The sequence below is a fragment of the Zeus faber genome, assembly GCF_960531495.2.
Source record: "Zeus faber genome assembly, chromosome: 6".
Classification (NCBI taxonomy): Eukaryota; Metazoa; Chordata; class Actinopteri; order Zeiformes; family Zeidae; genus Zeus; species Zeus faber.
Window position 1 is genome coordinate 7,876,227 of NC_137201.1, and position 19,016 is coordinate 7,895,242.

The 19,016-nt window shown below is 47.0% G+C and overlaps 1 protein-coding gene across 1 annotated transcript in view; it reads left to right on the forward strand.

Annotated features, from left to right (window-relative positions):
• Positions 1-19,016, forward strand: part of LOC307231612 (neural-cadherin-like) — a gene marked incomplete at both ends in the record, with an annotated part of 99,964 nt that overhangs the window by 55,432 nt on the left and 25,516 nt on the right. The window contains 10 exons of the mRNA XM_080002377.1: positions 401-650; positions 1,236-1,363; positions 5,436-5,622; positions 7,797-7,940; positions 10,497-10,780; positions 11,160-12,768; positions 13,589-13,682; positions 14,394-14,578; positions 15,843-16,072; positions 17,295-17,572. Of these exons, the coding sequence (XP_079858503.1) occupies positions 401-650; positions 1,236-1,363; positions 5,436-5,622; positions 7,797-7,940; positions 10,497-10,780; positions 11,160-12,768; positions 13,589-13,682; positions 14,394-14,578; positions 15,843-16,072; positions 17,295-17,572 (3,389 nt within the window). The remainder of the gene's footprint in view (positions 1-400; positions 651-1,235; positions 1,364-5,435; positions 5,623-7,796; positions 7,941-10,496; positions 10,781-11,159; positions 12,769-13,588; positions 13,683-14,393; positions 14,579-15,842; positions 16,073-17,294; positions 17,573-19,016) is intronic.

The window sequence follows — 19,016 nt, forward strand, 5'->3', positions numbered from 1 at the left end:
GCTAGCATTTGATTCACATGTGAATGATATGCAATTTCTTCCAAAAACACTTCTTTGTAAGGGTTCCCCATAGCGCTCAATTTCCTGATCGGCCAGCCAAGACAGACAGACAGCCAAACAAGCTTCAAGCGGTGAAACCGTAAGTCTCAAGTCTTGAATCGTGGATGTTTAGGTTTGAAAGAGGGTGCTGTCTCTTCGTTAACAGTCACATAATACAAAGTTGAATTAAAAGTGCTGCCAGGACAGGAAGAGTTGACGGGGACATGGATTTCCTTCATGTAAAGCTGTAGACTGTCCAGTACGTACACTCAATCTCCAACATTTGCCCACGAAAGTTACATGAAAGCAGCCGATTGGACATGAACTCCGATGTTGAGATCCTCTCCGCTCTTCCGTCAAGACCATCAAGGCCACCTCTCAGCTGGGCGACCCGAGGGTGACCTACAACCTGGAGGACGGGATGGTGCCGGAGACCAACATGCCGGTGCGCTTCTACCTCTCCCCCAACCGGGAGGACGGCTCCGCCTCCATCCTGGTGTCGGAGCCGCTAGACTACGAGACCACGCCCCTTTTCTCCCTCCGGGTCCGGGCCCAGAATGTGGCGGCCGTGCCTCTGGCAGCGTTCACAACTGTTTACGTCAATGTCACAGGTATTATGGGATCTGATACTAGCGAAGTACTTTGTCCTTTGATTTGATTCGAAAAAATACCGCCATACATCACTTTATGATGCTTTTGGTACTGCACTGGATGATATATGATATATTATCTGATATATTTATATCTTCTATTTTGATGTAGTTTGATATGTTTTATTTATTTATGTAGGGTTATTTCTCATGTTGTGGGGGATACACCAATCCCTCCATGAAGTATTGGTTTTACGTATTGCAATAATTAATGCAAATTCTTTTGCTATCTATCCCCCATAATTTGTAAGAGCTCACAATTTGGCATAATGGCAGCAACCGCCTTGTTGGCCAAATCGTCAGACCATGGTTCTTTATGTGAATATAATTATGAGAATAAAATAATACGTGAACTAAAATATTTTCAGGTGTGTCTGTGATATACAGTTTTCCTGCAAAATCCCTGCAAAACAAAAGCTTATTATACTTTACAAATTCAAAGTTCTCAAAGTTTTAAGAAAAATTATGAAAACCCACAGGGGCTGATATGCATTTTCCCCCACCTTCTGATAATTCTCTCCGTCTTTCATCTCCGCCCACCTTCAGATGTGAACGACAACGTGCCATTCTTCACCTCCTCCATCTACGAGGCCTCGGTGACAGAAGGGGCCCAGAAGGGGACCTCGCTCCTTCAGGTGTCCGCCCACGACAAAGACCTGGGTCTGAACGGAGAGGTAGGTGGCCACCTTTGTCTGGCGCTCACTTTTTAATGCTTTCTGAGCAGGTTCGTGTAGAGTTAAGCACTTGGGATGATGGGGCCCAAAGTTTTGGACTTTGTCCCTAGTGACACATCAGAAGGGGGAAGCTCAGTGAACCGCTGCCGTTTTCTGGTGCTTTTCCTCTGTGCCTATATTAACAGGCCTGTGTTGAGAACACTGGCAGCGCCGCAAAATGACTTGTTCTACAGTATATCCCCATATGCACCTGGGTGCCAGAGGTTTATGCACCAGTTACAATAAAAAATTGGAAATGTAATGTATTGATTGAATGTTTATGGTACTGCCAGTACCAGGGGAGAAGACGACAGCCTTCACGAGGCCTCTCCTGTGAGTAGTGAGAAATGGTGCAAGACCAACTCACGAAACTAATGTCGCCAAAGAATCATCGAGCTGGCAGACCAAGGTACAAGCCAATGCCAAAACCAAGGCAGAGAACATCCTCTTTAGGACGGGCGGACACCCCCACCGTCGAAAACCAAGGTCTGCCGGTGCTCCAACTCAATGTCGAGGGCCTTACCATCGCAAAACTCGAAGTCATCAGGCATCTCGCCGATTCCAACAAAGTGGCAGCGGTCCTCCTGCAAGAGACACACTGGGTGTCAGATGAAAACCTCAAGCTTCCTGGGTTCTCCCTCGCTGGATCCATCCACAGCAAGAAGCATGGAATGGCAACCTTCGTCCGAGATGGTTTGAGCTGGGCAGCCACCAGCCAATCTCCACCTGGCTGCAACATCGAGTGGCTGGCCACTAAAATCCAAGAAACATCTGTCGTGAACGTATATAAGCCCCCACCAACAGCGCTGACTGCATCATCACTTCCATCCGTGACTGCTCCTGCCATCTATGCAGGTGACTTCAACTGCCAACATACGGATTGGGGTTACCAACACACATCACAGGATGGAGAAGCACTGAGTGAGTGGGCCTCTAACATTGAGGCACTACTGCTGTACGACCCAAAGGAGCCCCCAAGCTTCTGCTCTGCACGTTGGAACTCTTATACCAACCCAGATCTGGCCTTCGTCATATGCCGCAGTAACGACCTGAAACCGGAGAGACGTGTCTTGGACAGGTTCCCTCGCTCACACCACCGGCCATCCATCATCAAAGTACCATCCCTAGTACAGCCGGTAGCTGGCAAACCGGTCAGGAGATGGAACTTCAGGAAGGCGAACTGGCAGTCGTTTACGGTGGAAACAGAAAGAAGAACTGCTGGTCTCATGGACCCAGAAGCAGAAGACGTGGATGCTGCATACATTGCCTACTGTGAAGTCCTCCTAAGGGCAGCAAAGCACAACATCCCACGTGGCTACAATAAAAACTATATCCCGGGCTGGGATGAGGAGTGCAGCTGCCTGTTGCGCCAACACCAGCAGGCGATCACCAGGTAAGAAATGGACGCAACAGCAACAACCCTACTGCAGAAGCTGGATGACACCCGAAGGGCTAGGTGGACGGAAGTAGCGGAATCCATCGACTTCACCCACTCCAGCCGGAAGGCGTGGCAGACCATCAACTTGCTCTCAGGGAGAAAAACAACACCTCGTAGGTGTCCAGTGACTGCAGATGCTATTGCTTCCCAGCTCCTGAAAAATGGTCGCTTCCCTGATGCGGACAAAAACTTCGCACGACTGACATCGTGTGAGGTATCATCCCTCTCCAGAGCAGCCAGCGCTGATGCTAATCTCTCAGGAGACTTCACAGCAGCCGAGCTAAAGGCAGCAATTAAAAAACTGAAGCTGGGCAAATCACCAGGTCGAGACAATATCCACCCAGAGTTTGTCATGCACCAAAGTGAAAGAACATCTCAATGGCTACGCACATTCTTCTCATCATGCTTCCGGAGGTCCAAGCTCCCGAAGACCTGGCGCCGTGCTTCCATCATAGCCTTGCCAAAGCCGAACAAACCCGCCGAAGACCCGAAGTCCTACAGGCCCATATCCCTGCTCTGTGTCCCGTACAAGATTCTGGAGAGGCTGATCCACAGCCGCATTGAGCCAGTGGTGGACCCTCAACTCCCACCGGAACAAGCCGGCTTCCGCAGAGGCAGGTCAACGGTGGACCAGGTAACGCTACTCACCCAGGACATCGAGGACAGCTTCCAAGATAATGAGAAAGCTGGAGTAGTATTCCTGGACCTGACAGCCGCTTATGACACCGTGTGGCACCGTGGACTACACCTGAAACTGTTGAGAACAATCCCGGACCGGCACATGGTGAGATTTATTATGGAGATGCTATCTAACCATAGCTTCATCCTACAAACCAGCGATGGCCAGACCAGCAGGCTCAGAAGGCTGAAGAACGGTGTCCCGCAAGGCTCTGTCCTCTCACCAATGTTATTTAACATCTATATTCACGACCTGCCAGACACAACATCCAAGAAGTACGGCTATGCGGACGACCTGGCCATCATGCTTCGATGCCCAACATGGAACACTATGGAAGAAGGCCTCAACCGAGACATGGGCATCCTGGCAGACTACCTCCAGAAGTGGCACCTTCAGCTCAGCATGGGCAAAACAGTGTCTGCAGCTTACCACCTCTACAACCGGGAGGCAAGAAGGGAACTGGACGTGCATGTTGGCAACATCCGCCTGGAGTTCCAGCAAGCCCCCAAGTACCTCGGCGTATGCTTGGACCGGACGCTGTCCTACAAGCAGCACCTGGATGAAGTGAAGGCCAAGACAACCGCAAGGGTCTCGCTCATCCGCCGCCTTGCAGGCTCGACTTGGGGAGCTTCCCCCCAGACCCTACGCATATCCACGCAAGCCCTGGTCCTACCCGTAGCGGAATACTGTGCCCCTGCCTGGAGCAGAAGTCCACATGCGAACAAGGTGGATACTGTCATCAACAGCGCCCTCCGGATAGTAACTGGTTGTCTGAAACCCACCCCTGTGTCCTACCTGCCAGTCCTAGCTGGTATCGCCCCACCCAGTCTCCGACGGGAAGCAGCTACCCTCGCCCTGGCAAGGAAAGCCCAGAAGAACGACTGGCACATCCTACACAAAGCCACAACAACACCGGCACCACCATGCAGGCTCAAGTCTCGCCATCCCTACAACAAGGCAGCACAAGAGATGCTACAGTCGATCCCTGACGACTTGTCCAAGGACGCCTGGCTGGCAGCATCCTGGAGGCAATCGTGGGAGTCAGCTGCGCCCTCCCGCATCCAACGATACATCCGGGACCCAGGAGGAGGTGTAAAAGGAGAAGACATGCCACGCCACCTATGGACCTCGCTGAACCGCCTGCGTACTGGCGTCGGGCGCTTCAAGTCCTCTCTAAAGAAGTGGGGCCTATCCGACAGTGCGTCATGCGAGTGTGGCGAACCTGAACAGACTGCCGAGCACATAATCACCAGCTGCCCCCTATACAGCCCACCCTCAGAAGCTGGCCTTTTTGACCTAGGACTGGAGACGAGGGCGTGGCTATATGACACTGAGTTGGCCATCTGATGATATACGAAAGAAGAAGAAGAAGTACTGCCAGTAGCCTTAATCTCATAGAATATTATTTCTGGCAGATTCAAAATCAATTTGGATTGATTTAGAAAATGGTTTTATGTATATTCATTCATGTTTCAATCAGATGAAATATTTGAATAGTTCCCCTAAATAACGACAAGTAAAATGATAAGCGTGGAAAATCTGTTGCCACAGCCATTGGGTCAAATATATTCATAATTGTTTATAATTATCTTCCATCTCTGTGTATAATCACAGTTGTGTTGGACTTTTGCATAAACAGCTTTGCCCTTTGAAATTTGATGTTGGTGTATCAGCCCTGTTTTTTTTTTCCTTACAAGATTACCAGCAAAATAACAAATGTGAAATTTATAGTCATTGCAGATTGGTAAATGATATGAAATGATAGGGTTGTTTGTTATCGACCCCCTCCCTTCCCGGCTCACAGTTCGAGACTATGAATACCTGTGGACATTTTCCGCAGCACAGCGTTAGTGGAAACTGTTGAAAATGAGATTTTAATTTTCAAAATGAGCTTTCCTGCCTTATACCTTCTGCAGATCACTTACTCTCTCCTGAGCGATAGCAGTGGGGATCACAATCTTTTCCGCATCGACCCGAAGCTGGGAGCCATCTACACCGAAGCCGTGTTTGATCGTGAGGCCCGCAGCTCCTACTTACTGGAGGTTCAGTCAGAGGACGGCCAGGAATCAGCCAGACCCGGAAAGAACCGGCAGCCTAATTCAGGTTACAAACACTGTTGACTATCACAACCATGTAGTCAGATTGCAGAACGGATGGGTTATTTTTGCAGTTCCGATACTGTTCCTATACTGATTAACCTTCAATACCAGTCCCTAAGCTGTACTTTTTTCAATGCTATTTTTGAGCCAACAAAAGAAAATTATAGTAATGGTCGCAATTTGCTTTAAACATAAAAGAAAAAAAAATAACATCTTCCTTGCTTTAATTTAATTCCTTTGAAATGATGGTCCTTGATGTGCTTGAAGTGCTTGAATTTTGTCCTCAGAAATTAAACAACTGAAAAATAGCCCCTTTTGTACTCAAGTGCTTGAAATGTACTCGGGGAAAAAAAAACACGATCATTGAAAACCTTTGATATTCCCCCTGGTTTTGTTCTTCAAATCGTAACGTAATTTAAAAACAAACATTCAAGAAAGGCCTTTATGACAGATTATGCCAGGGAAATAGACACATCTAATTGTAGTAGATATCATAATATCATAGAGATACTCATATAAATAATAGACAATGAGATCAAAATTATATAATATTTTAATTAATAAATGATCACATTAAAAACTGATTGCATTATTTTTGCATGAGGTCCTTGATAATGAACAAATGGTGCTTCAAAAAGTACTTGAAAAATTTCAACTTGTAACGGCAGCGTGAGCCCTGTTTGAAATACATGACTCCTTTGCTCTTCCTACAAACCTTTGGGTCTATTTTCGACTCGCAGATGCCGGAGAGGCAGAATGTGGATGCCAGTTCAAAGATTGCGGCTTGGGCGCCTATTCCGTAACTCTTTTCCAGATGTACCGTACTGTACATTTCGGGTTCTTTTTTTGTTTCGATTTTGATTCAACAAGGAAAGTTGTTGCCATGGGAGACATACTGCGGGGGCCGGCCCCCGAGGCTAGAGCTTACTCAGTTGTAGGGTTTATCTTGTCCATTCGGTACCCAGCATTTTTTTTGGCTATCTAAGATGTCCGATTTCTCTTCTCCCCCTGTAGTATGGACACGTTCCCCCCTGGTTGAATATTCCTTTGCTTTTGTCTTTGAAGTGACCCCCACTCTGGTTTCGGTGTCTCGTTCATTTGGAGCCACTTTTTCTACTTACCTCAGGCCCACGGGGCAGGACCGAGACCCGGGCTACTTTGGCTTCTTCTGTTTCCTGTTGTTCGATATCGAACCGGCAGTCCTAATACCCTGCGCTTTGCATTCGCGAGTGACGTAATGCCATGTCTGCGTTGGTATTAGTTGATGTTTGGCGGCGTAGGAGGTACAGTATTAGGGGTAAGGGGTGATGTTTTGGTGTAGCGGCAAAGCCTCCTCTCCCAGAGGGGATACCGGGGCTGCTTAGCATTTGCAATGAGCCTTGGCTGCGTCTGTTTTTTTTTTTTCTTCTTCTTCTCGCCCTCACCACCTATCTCCCACATGCAGAAGGGCTCATTTTCTCTGCAAACATTACCTGTCTCCCCTGCTTTACCCCTGAGACGCGCGTGCCCATGAGCGCGGGCGAGGGAAGGAGAGAGAGAGAGAAAGAGAGAGAGAGAGAGAGAGAGAGACGGAGAGAGAGAGAGAGAAAGGCAGGGAAAATGAAGCCACATTTCCCCATCATTAGACCGTCTCCAATAAATGAACATGCCACCTATGCGTTTGTCAGGCAGATAATTTACTTTTTCCAACGGAAGAAATAAACAACATAATGAGGAGGGCACCGATAAGACATAAACACTTGTCAGCGTAGAAATATTTTACCCTCCCTGTGGAGGGTTTCTTTATCAACTCTGCGAGAGAGCAGCTTCTCGAGGAGCGGGAGCCACATTACCCCTGTTCTTTGCAGCAATAGGAGTGCAATGGTAACTGCTAAAATAATAAACTCTTTGCCAAAATGAATAATTTATGTAATTTACAGCACATCTTTGTGAATATTGTCATGTCTGATTTCCATGTTAATGAGTCACATTACGTCTGGTTATGTGCCTCTTTCCACTAAACAGTGAGACAATGAGAGGAGGAACTGATAAACAGATGGAAAGAGTGTGTGTGTGTGTGTGGGGGGGGGTCGGGGGTTGGGGCAGATCTGGCAGGAGATCGAGTGCCCGCATGTGTAGGTGTTTTCTGTCGCCGCGCCACGCTGTTTAATCCCCCGCTCATTGCTGTTGATTTAACAGACACCGCTTATGTGCGGGTTTTCATCAGCGACGTCAACGACAACAAGCCGCAGTTCACCCAGCGGCTCTACGAGGTCGCCGTCGACGAGAACGCAGATGTCGGGCTGGCCGTCGTCACCGTCAGCGCCGATGACGAGGACGAAGGTAAGTCGCTGGAAGAAACACTGAGGAAGGAAGGAAGGAAAATGTTGAAATTCAAACACGGATTCCTGCAAGCAAAGGCGACCGGAAACGGCCTTAAGTTTTGATACTTTTAAAGTGGACTTTTTATTAAAAAAAAAAATATTTTATATATATATATATATATATATAAATTTAAAAAAAAATGTAATAAAGTGGACCTTTTTTGCTCCTTTTAACACAAGTTAATACATGTCTCTGATGGCCCCAAAACATATTTTTAAATTTGTTTGCTGAAAATACGACTCAGATTATGCGTTCGAGCCATTCTAACATGCGTCAGATCCACTCTGACCTGGAAACGAGCTGTGTCAGTGGGAGGAGCCACCTCCCGAGGCCCCTAGTTCTGTGAGCCAATGGCGTTTGAGCATGGCTTCCGGGTTTTCCGTTGTATTTACTCTGTAACTTTCACTCGTTTCATCTCAGCAGCCCACCAAAATCTGTTTCTGAACAAATTCGAGGCGACAAATAATAATTGTATTATATCTACAAGGCCTCATTTAAAAGTTTGCTCTGATTTTCATAGCGGTGTCCGGAGCAGCGTGGAGCTTGGAGCACCACGGGAAAAGTCGGAGCTCGGGGCTTTTTTGGTTCATTCAGTTACGGAAACGTCAGACAATTAAACAAAATAAAAGCATCTCCTGTTTTGTTTGGAGAAAGGCGGAGCAGTGACCTAACGTGGACACACACACACACACGCACACACACACACACACACACACACACACATAGCAGAATTATTTATTTATGTACTGACACTTTCATCGTCTGCAGTTTGGACACAGTATTTGTATTGATAGGTGGTATTTTCCTCTTTTAAATTATTTGTGCTGGTCCCTGCAGCCAACAGAGCACTTCCCATGATTAGCTCTTAGCTTCTTTGCTTGCGGTTCCGGGGGCGCTTCAGGCGTGGGTGGAGTTACTGCGATGGAGGGTGGTTCTATTTAGAATAATACCCCAGGTGACGTGTGACAGGGCAGCAAAGCTGAACGGCTCGCTTTAGGACATGTTTTCTGAAAGAGACAGCTCACAAAAAAACTGACTGAGTCATTTTGTTTCGTCATGTGTGTGTTAGTAGGCCCATCAGAGACCAAAATACATGTGCACATGTATGAACATTTCATAATAAGTCCCCTTTAAAACTGGAGCAAATATTCTGATTTCACTTTCCATATCCCGGAAACAGCACGAGAAAGGAAATCTGCTAGTCAGTCATTTCAATTTCCCAGCGCCAGCCGTGCGGTGTGTCAGGCTGAAACCTTTGGAGAGGATTCCATGCAATATTTATGGTATGAAAAAAAAAAACTACGAACTGACACCATGAGGCGCCTTGCTCAATCTGGCCTGAGCTGTGTTCAGATCACGCTGAACCGAGCACATAGGGCGCTCGGTTTGGCGCTTATCGTTCAATTGCCTGTAAATACTCACAGCACATATGTTCCGAAAATAAGCGACATGCTCCCACACAGTAGGTGGGAGGGATTTGAGTCATAAAAGCAGTTTCTCATCCTAAAATCTCTTTATCAGACATGTTTGGGTTTGTTAATCAAGTATTTATGGTGAGTGGGGGAGTGGCGGAGGCCAGGCGGCACTGCTAATGATGAATGACTGTGGCGCAACACAACCCCCCGAACATTAAAGTTACAATACTGTAGGGGTTTAGCTGGAGAGGCTAAGCCCAATCCATCTTGTTTAAAACCTGAATCCCGGTCATTGGCTGCTCTAAACCCACCGGATCCCTTAGAGAGGCAGGGAGCACTTTGTCTGCCAGAGCTGTGTTAAAAGTACAGATTAATGCATTTACATGGGATTGTGGTACTTTAACCCAACATGATGATTGGGAGAGTGTACATTCCGAGAGATTATCTTATCCGTCCCATTTTTAACCCGCTGGATTGTCTCCGTGGACACACAGCAGATCAGTTCTGATATTGACTTCTTCTCGGCTAGGCTACATCCCCAACACCCACTCTTGGGCATTTAAAAAAAAACACATTCCCCAGAGGGCACTATCAGAGTACATTATTCTGGTTTTTACGCCTTCACTTGCCTTCTCACTCTCTCTCTTTCTTTTTTTTAACCTTTTCTTTAATTAGGGTCTGATTAAGGCTGAGGAGATAAGGTACAAACTTACCATTTAATTAAGTAATCAAAACGAGTGAGGGAAATGGAAAATCCCCCAGTGCTGAGGTCCTTGAAGAAGTGAGGTTTAATACCCTTGTGGTAGCACATCGTGGCAGGTTTAATCTGAGGAGACCGCACCAGCACTAATATGGATTCTACTTAAAGACCCAGAAAGGTCAATAGCCCAAAAGGCTCTCGCTGAAAGTTCCAAGCATTTCAGGCTTGCTATTGTCACTTGCCATCGTATAAAATTCAACTACCCTCACCAAAATGTCAGTCCGTTTAAGTTTCTCTTTGCATCTCAGTGGCTTTATTACTCCTGAATGGGATATTAGATGGTAGAATTAAAAAAGCAGAACCTGACTTTGGCGATCATCCATATCTTCATTGTTCCAGGGGCAAATGCCAAATTGCGCTATCAGATCACATCTGGCAACACGGGCGGCGTTTTTGATATGGAGCCAGAGGTGGGCACCATCTTCATTGCTCAGCCTCTGGATTACGAGCGACAGAAAAGATACAAGCTTCTGGTCCTGGCCTCGGATGGTCGGTGGGAAGACTACGTCGCGGTGGTGGTCAACGTGGTCAATAAGAACGACGAGGCTCCGGTGTTCTCCATGAATGAGTACTATGGTTCGGTGACAGAGGAGCTGGACGGTTCACCTGTGTTTGTGCTGCAGGTCAGTGGCTGAGATAATTGCAGCTTGAAGCGTTTGAAACTGATAGTTTTCAGTAATTGCCATTATACACTATTCTTCACGGCTGTCATTATGTTAAGCGGGTTGGATATTCACGTTTAGTCATTTATAGCTAAGCTAGTTCAAATATTATGAGTAAAACTATAATTGCTGATTATACCCTTGCTTATTTGGCATATTGGAAGGTATTTTGTATTTCTATAGAATAGAAAAGTAGAACATAGAAATGGAAAAAAACTTAAGATGAGAATCTCATCCAGTTTAAATCAATAGTCCTCGTCACTGCAATAGAGTGTAACTCCATCAGAAACTATAAGTGGGTGGATAAATAACAAAGAATAAATTGTGCTTTTCTGTATAGGTGACGGCCACCGACCCAGACAAAGATGCAGACCAGGGGGCTATTCGCTACTCCATCCATGGCCAGGGGGCAGAGTCCCACTTTATGATCAACGACATCACAGGGGAGATGTATGCCCAGCGGACAATGGACCGCGAGGAACGCGCAGTCTGGCGTTTTGTTGTCATGGCAACAGATGAGGAAGGAGAGGGACTCACTGGCTTTACCGATGTCATCATCAATGTTTGGGACATCAACGACAACTCGCCCGCCTTTGCCTGTGCACCCGACAACTGCCTCAGCAGCGTGGCAGAAAACTCGCCTCCTGGAACTTTCGTGATGGAGATGACGGCGGTAGACCTTGACGACGCTGCGGTGGGCCAGAACGCCATCCTCACCTATCGGATCACAGAGAATTCCCGCGACACCAACGGCGTTGACATTTTCACCATTGATTCCAGCACCGGCACTGTATCAGTGGCAGTGGAGGACCTGGACCGGGAGGCAGCTGAGAGCCACCGGCTGGTAGTGGAGTCCCATGATGGTGGGGGTATGACAGGCACCGCCACCGCCACCATTATGGTTACAGACCTGAACGATCACGTGCCCAGATTCACAGACAACTGGTGCGGGGCCCGAGTGTCTGAGAACAGTGATATGGACACAGCTGTCCTGGAGCTGTCCGCCGTGGACCCTGATGCTGGCGCTTACGGCCAGCTGGCTTTCACTGTTGTGGCAGGGGACCCAGAGCAGAGGTTCTACATGGTCAGCCAGAGGACCGAGCAGACAGGTACCCTGAGACTGAAGAAGAGGCTGGACTACGAGAAGCCGGGGGAGCAGCGATTCAACCTCACCGTCAGGGTGGAGGACTCGGACTTCTCCAGCCTCATTCATTGTCTGGTCCTGGTAGAGGACGAAAACGATAACACCCCCGCATTCGACCCTCAGCGCCACCTGCTCTCTGCTCTGGCCGAGGATGCTTCCGTGGGAACAAGCATCATCCAGGTGATCGCCAGCGACTCTGATTCTGGGCTGAATGGCCACGTTTCTTACAGCATCTCACCTGAAACTGACCCTTACGGACATTTCACAGTCAGCCCGGTCGGTGTGGTCACCATAGCAAAGCCGCTGGACCGGGAGACACTGTCAGGTTATGAGCTAGTAGTCATGGCAACTGACCAGGGCAGCCCCGTGCTGACCGGCAGTGTCACAGTTCAGCTGCCTCTGCTTGACGTGAATGACAACGGGCCGGAGCTGGAGGCAGCCTATGCTCCTGTTCTTTGGGAAAACAGCCCTGTGCCTCAGGTGGTCTGGCTCAACTACACCTCCACTCTTCTGCGAGTGGTGGACAGAGACTCCCCAGAGCACGGCCCTCCCTTCTCCCTCTCCCTCTCCCCACCTTACTCCCATGACTTCCACCTGCAAGACCACGGGAATGGCTCTGCCACACTCACAGCCCTGCGGAGGTTTGACAGGGAGAGGCAAAGGACGTTTCACCTGCCGGTGATTATGACTGACAGTGGCCATCCACCAATGACAGTCACAAACACTCTCACCATCACCATCGGTGACCAGAATGATAATGCGCACCAGGCAGGGGAGAAGGATGTGTATGTGCATAGCCGCAAGGGTAGGTTTCCCTATTTCCAGACATTTCAGTTGCCCTTGCCATTTATTTTTCACTGCAGGATTTTATTTTGCGGGAAGAGCTTTAGGGAAGAGTGGAAATTGCGGCACGTGCTGCAGGGAGAAGTTTTCACTCTCATACCTGTGCAGTGTAGTGTGGAATCCTTAATTGTGCCCTTCCAGCACCATTGTATCAGAAATCTGTTAAGATGATGTCAGATTCTCACTCGGCAGTCCAGACTTCCAGCGAACCCTGTCCACACCTTTAGCCTGAGATGAACACCACATTAAGACTTGAATGTAATTTCTTCTTCTGGCACCTTCGGGGTTACTGTCTGGCCTTGTTAGTGTTTTGACCACGCTCTCAGCTCAACAGCATTTTGGCAATTGTGAAATACAAGGCTCGTGACTCATCGCGGCTGCCATTGTTTACCCAGCTGCAGTGCTCTGGCACCGCAGGTCGATAATAACATAATCCATACAGAGATAGCCCCACTTCCTTAAGCTCCATGCTCTCTGAAGTGGATCGCGGGGAGCCTATTCATTCCAGTAGCAGGGCTCCACAGTTATGAGTGTAATAAGTAAAAGAAAAATAATACAGGAATTCAAGATAAGGGGGAGACAGGGACTCAAAGATAAGTGTCTCCATCAGCAGATTCAGTGCAGACGGAATCAATGATTTTGTGTGTGTGTGTGTGTGTGTGTGTGTGTGTGTGTGTGTGTGTGTGTGTGTGTGTGTGTGTGTGTGTGTGTGTGTGTGTGTGTGTGTGTGTGTGTGTGTGTGTGTGTGTGTGTGTGGGGTATGGGTGTGCCCGCATGTTCAGGGAGGACGGTCAATGCGGCATTGGGCAAAGTCTACGCCCCGGACCCTGATGACTGGGACAACAAGACCTACACATTGGATTCAAGTGCAGCCAAGTACGAGCCCTTACTTAGCGGCTAATAACTAGCTACACAGCTGCAGTACACGTGAACCCAACAACCCAGAGAGACGTGTACTACATACAACATACGACAGAATACCACTGGCAGCAATCTACAGGTTTCTAAATCCAATAGATGGATAGGAATGTAGCAAACATCCTTGTCTCATTTCCAAATAAGAACCAGCTCTGATGTGATGGCATTCCATTCAGTTACGCAGCCGACGGTGATTCACTGATCCGAGGATTGGAATGGAATTTTTTTTTTTTTTAAACCTCTTCAATCTTTCCATACCTATATGGAGTTCTTAGATCGAAACAGATGTAGCAGCACAGCTTGGCTCTGTCAGGGACCTTGTATGGCTGTTCAGTATTCACACGCCGAAGATCAGATTAGAAATACCAATTGCATATTTGTTTTATTCATATAACAAATTCTGACAGTTACTATGACAACTATCTAGCTCTTTTGTAGGAGCTTCAAACTCTGCCTTTTTTCTTTTTCTTTTCTTTTTTTTCACCCATATGATAAAAAATTAATTCTCATCCCATTTCATGTCAGGCTCAAATCAGGACATTTCCCTTTAGAACAAGGGCTCAGGAACAAAACATACATTTATCTTTTCATATTCTTTCATTCACCCACCTTTTTCATTGCATTGACGCAGTCATTTGCTACTCACGCATTCTCTCTCACTCTCTCCAGGTACTTCAGCCTGAACCAGAGTTCAGGGGCTCTGGCCATTCGACAAAACAGCCCGCCGGGCAGCTACTGGCTGAGGGTGGGCGTGTCGGATGGAGTGTGGCCAGACGTGATGTCAGGGGTCAGAGTTCACGTCAGAGAGCTGGAGGAAAAGAGCATCCTCTCCTCTGCCTCTTTACGACTGACTGGTGCGTAAGCAAAGCACCACACAAGATGGGGCAAATGTTTTGGCGGAATTTGTGGCATTTGTTCAATCCTGATCCCCTTTGTTGGCATGCTGTTTTGATGCTTGAAGATGAGGCCGTATCTAGGGGTTAAAATGGGATTGGGGAGGTGGGTAGACCCTGATTAAAATTGTTGTCAAACATCCGGCAAATCTCTTAAGTAATATAGACAGTACCGCAATTGCACTGATAGTCACGCAACAAAAAATAATTGCTGGCTTTGATTCCTTCAGCAAGGCTCATATAGAACAATAAGGCCAAGTCGACAAGGGAACCTCTTCATTACCTTTTTTGTGTATTCATTTATTGAATTCATCATCTATCAAAGGATGGGTGGGCATCCACCCATGTCCACCCTCAATTTATCTCCTGGCTGTGTCCGCTAGATTCTGCTTAAGGAAGACATTTTGAATATGATGGAAATTTCGATTTGATTTACTGCAACAAGCTTGTCTGCTCCTGGCTGCATCTGTTATTGTCGAATCAAATTGTCGTCTTGTTGCTTGATATGAAAGAGACAGTATTTGTCAAATTTTCGAAATAAATCAATACGTTTCATTGGATGATATTAGGTTGTCAAGCCTGCTGATGCTGAAATGATAGCCTGTCATGGGAGGCTTTTATATTGACTCTACATTACTTAACAGATGCAGGCATTGCCGTTCATACGGCATGGCAACAATGGGTTCCATGTTCTGCATGGACCTCTAAACTTCAGGCCGGTGTCCTCGTATTTTATATCAATCCCTCAGAGCAGATCTGAGACGTAAAGGTCAATTCAGAAGTGTCAGTGTCAGATATAGTACAGTGACATTTAAAATGCCATTCCGCAACAAAAAAAAAAAAAGACTTGAAAGCCATTATCGATGCCTCCGTCATATCATTGTTGGCAATTGAAGATGATGTCCTCCATCTTATTGTGGTGTGATCGGAAGGTGGCACTTCAAAATCTAATTTATCGAGAGGCCATTAAAGGCCATCGTTCACAGAAACAAGAAATGCGTCGGAGAAAGATAGATTTTGTTTGAGCGCATAACGGCCCATTCTCCGTATTGACTAGCCAGTGGAGCTTAGTAAGGAAATGGATCAATGACGGCAGATGTTTCGCTGCTCGGTTTGCTAATGGACTGAGAACTGTCGAGACTTTGATATACCCTTTAGCTGCCATTGACGGCCTCGTCGTCCTCCTGCCTCTCCCTCCAACCCTGTCTCGCTTTGTCCCGTGAAGGCGTCACGGCGAGGGAGTTTATCGACTCCGACGTCGCGTGGAAGAGTCGGCTGGAGACGTTCTGGGACTTCCTGGCCGTGTCCCTGTCCGTCAGAACCGGGAGCATCAACGTTTTCAGCATCGCGGACAGAGGCGAGAAGACGGTGGACATCCACTTCTCCGTGCTCACGGACGGCGGCTACATGCCCCCGGAGAAAGTACACGCCGTCCTCGCCGCGCACAGGAAGAAGGTGAGCGTGCGGCACCTTGCCTCCCAGATATAAATCAGTGCTTGTATATCAAGCGATACAGTGGGCGGCTTGGAGCGATAAGTGAGCTTTTATCTGGCTGTCACCACCTGGTTTCTGTCTGTTTAATGCCTGGACTCGCCAGGTTTTTCTTTGGAGTTGGGCTCCATCTATTGTTATTTCCAAGTTGTTATTATTCTCAGTCACGCCAAATGTTCATGTGGGCACACTTTATTTGGATAGTCCAATGTTTGTACCCAACTCAGTATAATGGACTTTAAGTTGACGAACATCAGAGTCACTGTTGATACTGAACTGTACCAGCCAGGAGTAGATGGAGTTTAAAAATGGAAAAGTCACTCAGACTCTCTGAATCCAAGGCATTCTGCCCAGAGTTTAAGGACCTAAAGATCAAATATAAGACTCAACCGATGGGCAGTTGATGCTGAGTTGAGTATGGATTTTGGAGAGTCTAAATAAAGTGTTACTAATTCGGGAATTTGAATTGCCTTCCCAATAAACAAATTGAATCTCTGTCTTAACCACAAAGCAAAAAAATAAATAAAAAAAAAGCAATGTGCTGTACTCATTATTTCCTCTCTAACTCTCTGCAAATATACACTTGTGGAATGCAGCTGTTTGTTAACTTTTAATAACAAGGGGAAAAAGATCTATTTAGCGGCAATTTCCTATATAGTCCATGGTGAGTGTTGGGAGAGAAAGTCTATGATGATGCACGGTGCTGTTTTAGCTATTTTGCCCTGGCGACTTTCTGTCTCCTTCCACAAATGCCGACTTCCATTTCTGTATGCAGAGCGGATCGGAAGCACATCGCATTTGCACTTCATCACAAATGTGTACATTGCGTCTCTAACGACCTTTGGTGGGCTTTTCTCTTCTTTTTTTTTTTGTGATTGGATCTCCTCTACATCTTGGTCCGCCATTAAATCAGACTTTCATGCGTTTCTAGATCTGATTACAATCCAATCCTCTTTAATGCTCTGTATGTTAATGCCACGGGTAAATGTGCCCCGTGCTGCTTCAAACGATGTGAGTGTGTGGTTTAGTGTGTACACTTGAAACCACCCAGTGTGTCCTGGGCAACCTTTAAAATTGTCATTAAGACACTCCCGACAGTGTCTCTACGGGCAAATCCCACCGCCTTGTAATTTAAATGCTATTTTCCTCCACACCCACCCCAATCACCCCACTCCCCCACCCTCAGCTGCAGTCAATGCTGCACGTGAACCTGAGCCAGGTGGAGGTGGACGAGTGCGCGCAGGCCGACTGCCGGGCCGCTGCCGGGTGCTCCACGCGCACGGCCGTCAGCGACGTCCCCACCCTTTTGGACTCGGGGAGCATCTCCCTGGCGTCGGTGACCGTGGCGTCCTCGGCGGTGTGCAGCTGCGCTGCCAGGGAGCTGGTCCGCCACTCCTGCTCCTCCTACCCCAGGAACCCTTGCCTGCACGGGGGGACCTGCATCGACACACAGAGCGGCTACAGGTAACCCTGCGTTTTGTTCAATGTGTGGCTTGCAGGGCAAACCGCGAAAAGTGTAGACATTAACTGGCCTTCCCCGAACTGCTGTGGGCTAGTATCAGGAACAGAATCAGAATCGGAATCTTTTTATTTGGCCATGTACATTTTCATGTACAAGGGATTTGTCACGGTAAAAGTTGGGGCATATCCGTGTCCCAAATAAGAATAAATGATAATAGATAGTTATGAGAGGGGCCAAGCGGCACAAACTATAATTATGACCATAGTGGATATTTGTAGTGGGTGTATATTTCTGTAATATGTATTCAACATAATTGACCCGGTTAATACTGGATGGGTTGGTCTAGTGGGTTAGTACAGTGTTATTACAGAATATTGCACAGTTTATTTTACAGTTTGTAATGCGTCTGTGTGTGTATGTGTGTGTGTGTGTGTGTGTGTGAGTGTGTGCGTGTGTGTGTGTCGGTGCGTGTGTGCATATGAGTGGGTGTGTGTGTGTGTCTTTCTGTAACATAGGATAGTGTGTGGTGTGTATATGTGTATGTGTGATAGTGATTCCTGTTTTTTAAGTGGGCTCATAAAACAATGATTAAATTTACATTAAAACGGGACTTTATTCTATGATATCGACTAATTGCATTAATTATGTTTTTATATCTGTTATATTTGGCACAAAATCAAGGAAGCGCTTCCACTGAGCATACTGTAGCCGGAACCTTGAGCACTGAGCTTCATTCTTGACTCGGCGCACGCAATCGATACAAAGGCCTTGGCCGAGGGTGTGGAAATCCCTCCTGTGGGAGATGATCACTGAAGGATCTTGCACCCAGCTAATTTTATCGCACACGCTTTAACGCCCAGATTATATAAATGTAGGCCATCAGAATTAGTACAACCACTGCTCTGCTAACAACTCCTTAAAATCTCACTTAATTCCACTTACATGAGTATCGAACGGCGCGCTGAGAGAGAGCGGTGAACTATACGGCATTCTGCTTTTTGAAATTAAGTATACGAATTCATCCCCTCAATCATCCATTCACTTATAGCTTCTATATTTTATTCATGCCTCCCACATCTTCCCTGTTGAAGCTGTTCTTGAAGCTGCTAAATGAAGCCCTGACGGGGTGGACCGTAACGGCGTACTTATACTTAAATCCCTGTATTTAGATTTGAGTAACTACATTTTCCATTTTACAGGATTTTTGCTTCATTTCATAGCAAAATGTTTTGCCATTTTGGTTATTTTTGGTTAACAGTTAACAATAAGAGGAAACCGGCAACACTTTACCAAAAGAGATTTGCGCAGTTAAAGTGTGACGCAGCACCAGTTCAGAGTATTCGGCCTTCTTGGGGTCTCTGGGTGGCGTGATGGAAGGGGCTCTGTGTAGGGACTCTATAGTTCTACTGGGAGACTTCAACGCTCACGTGGGCAACGACGGAGAAA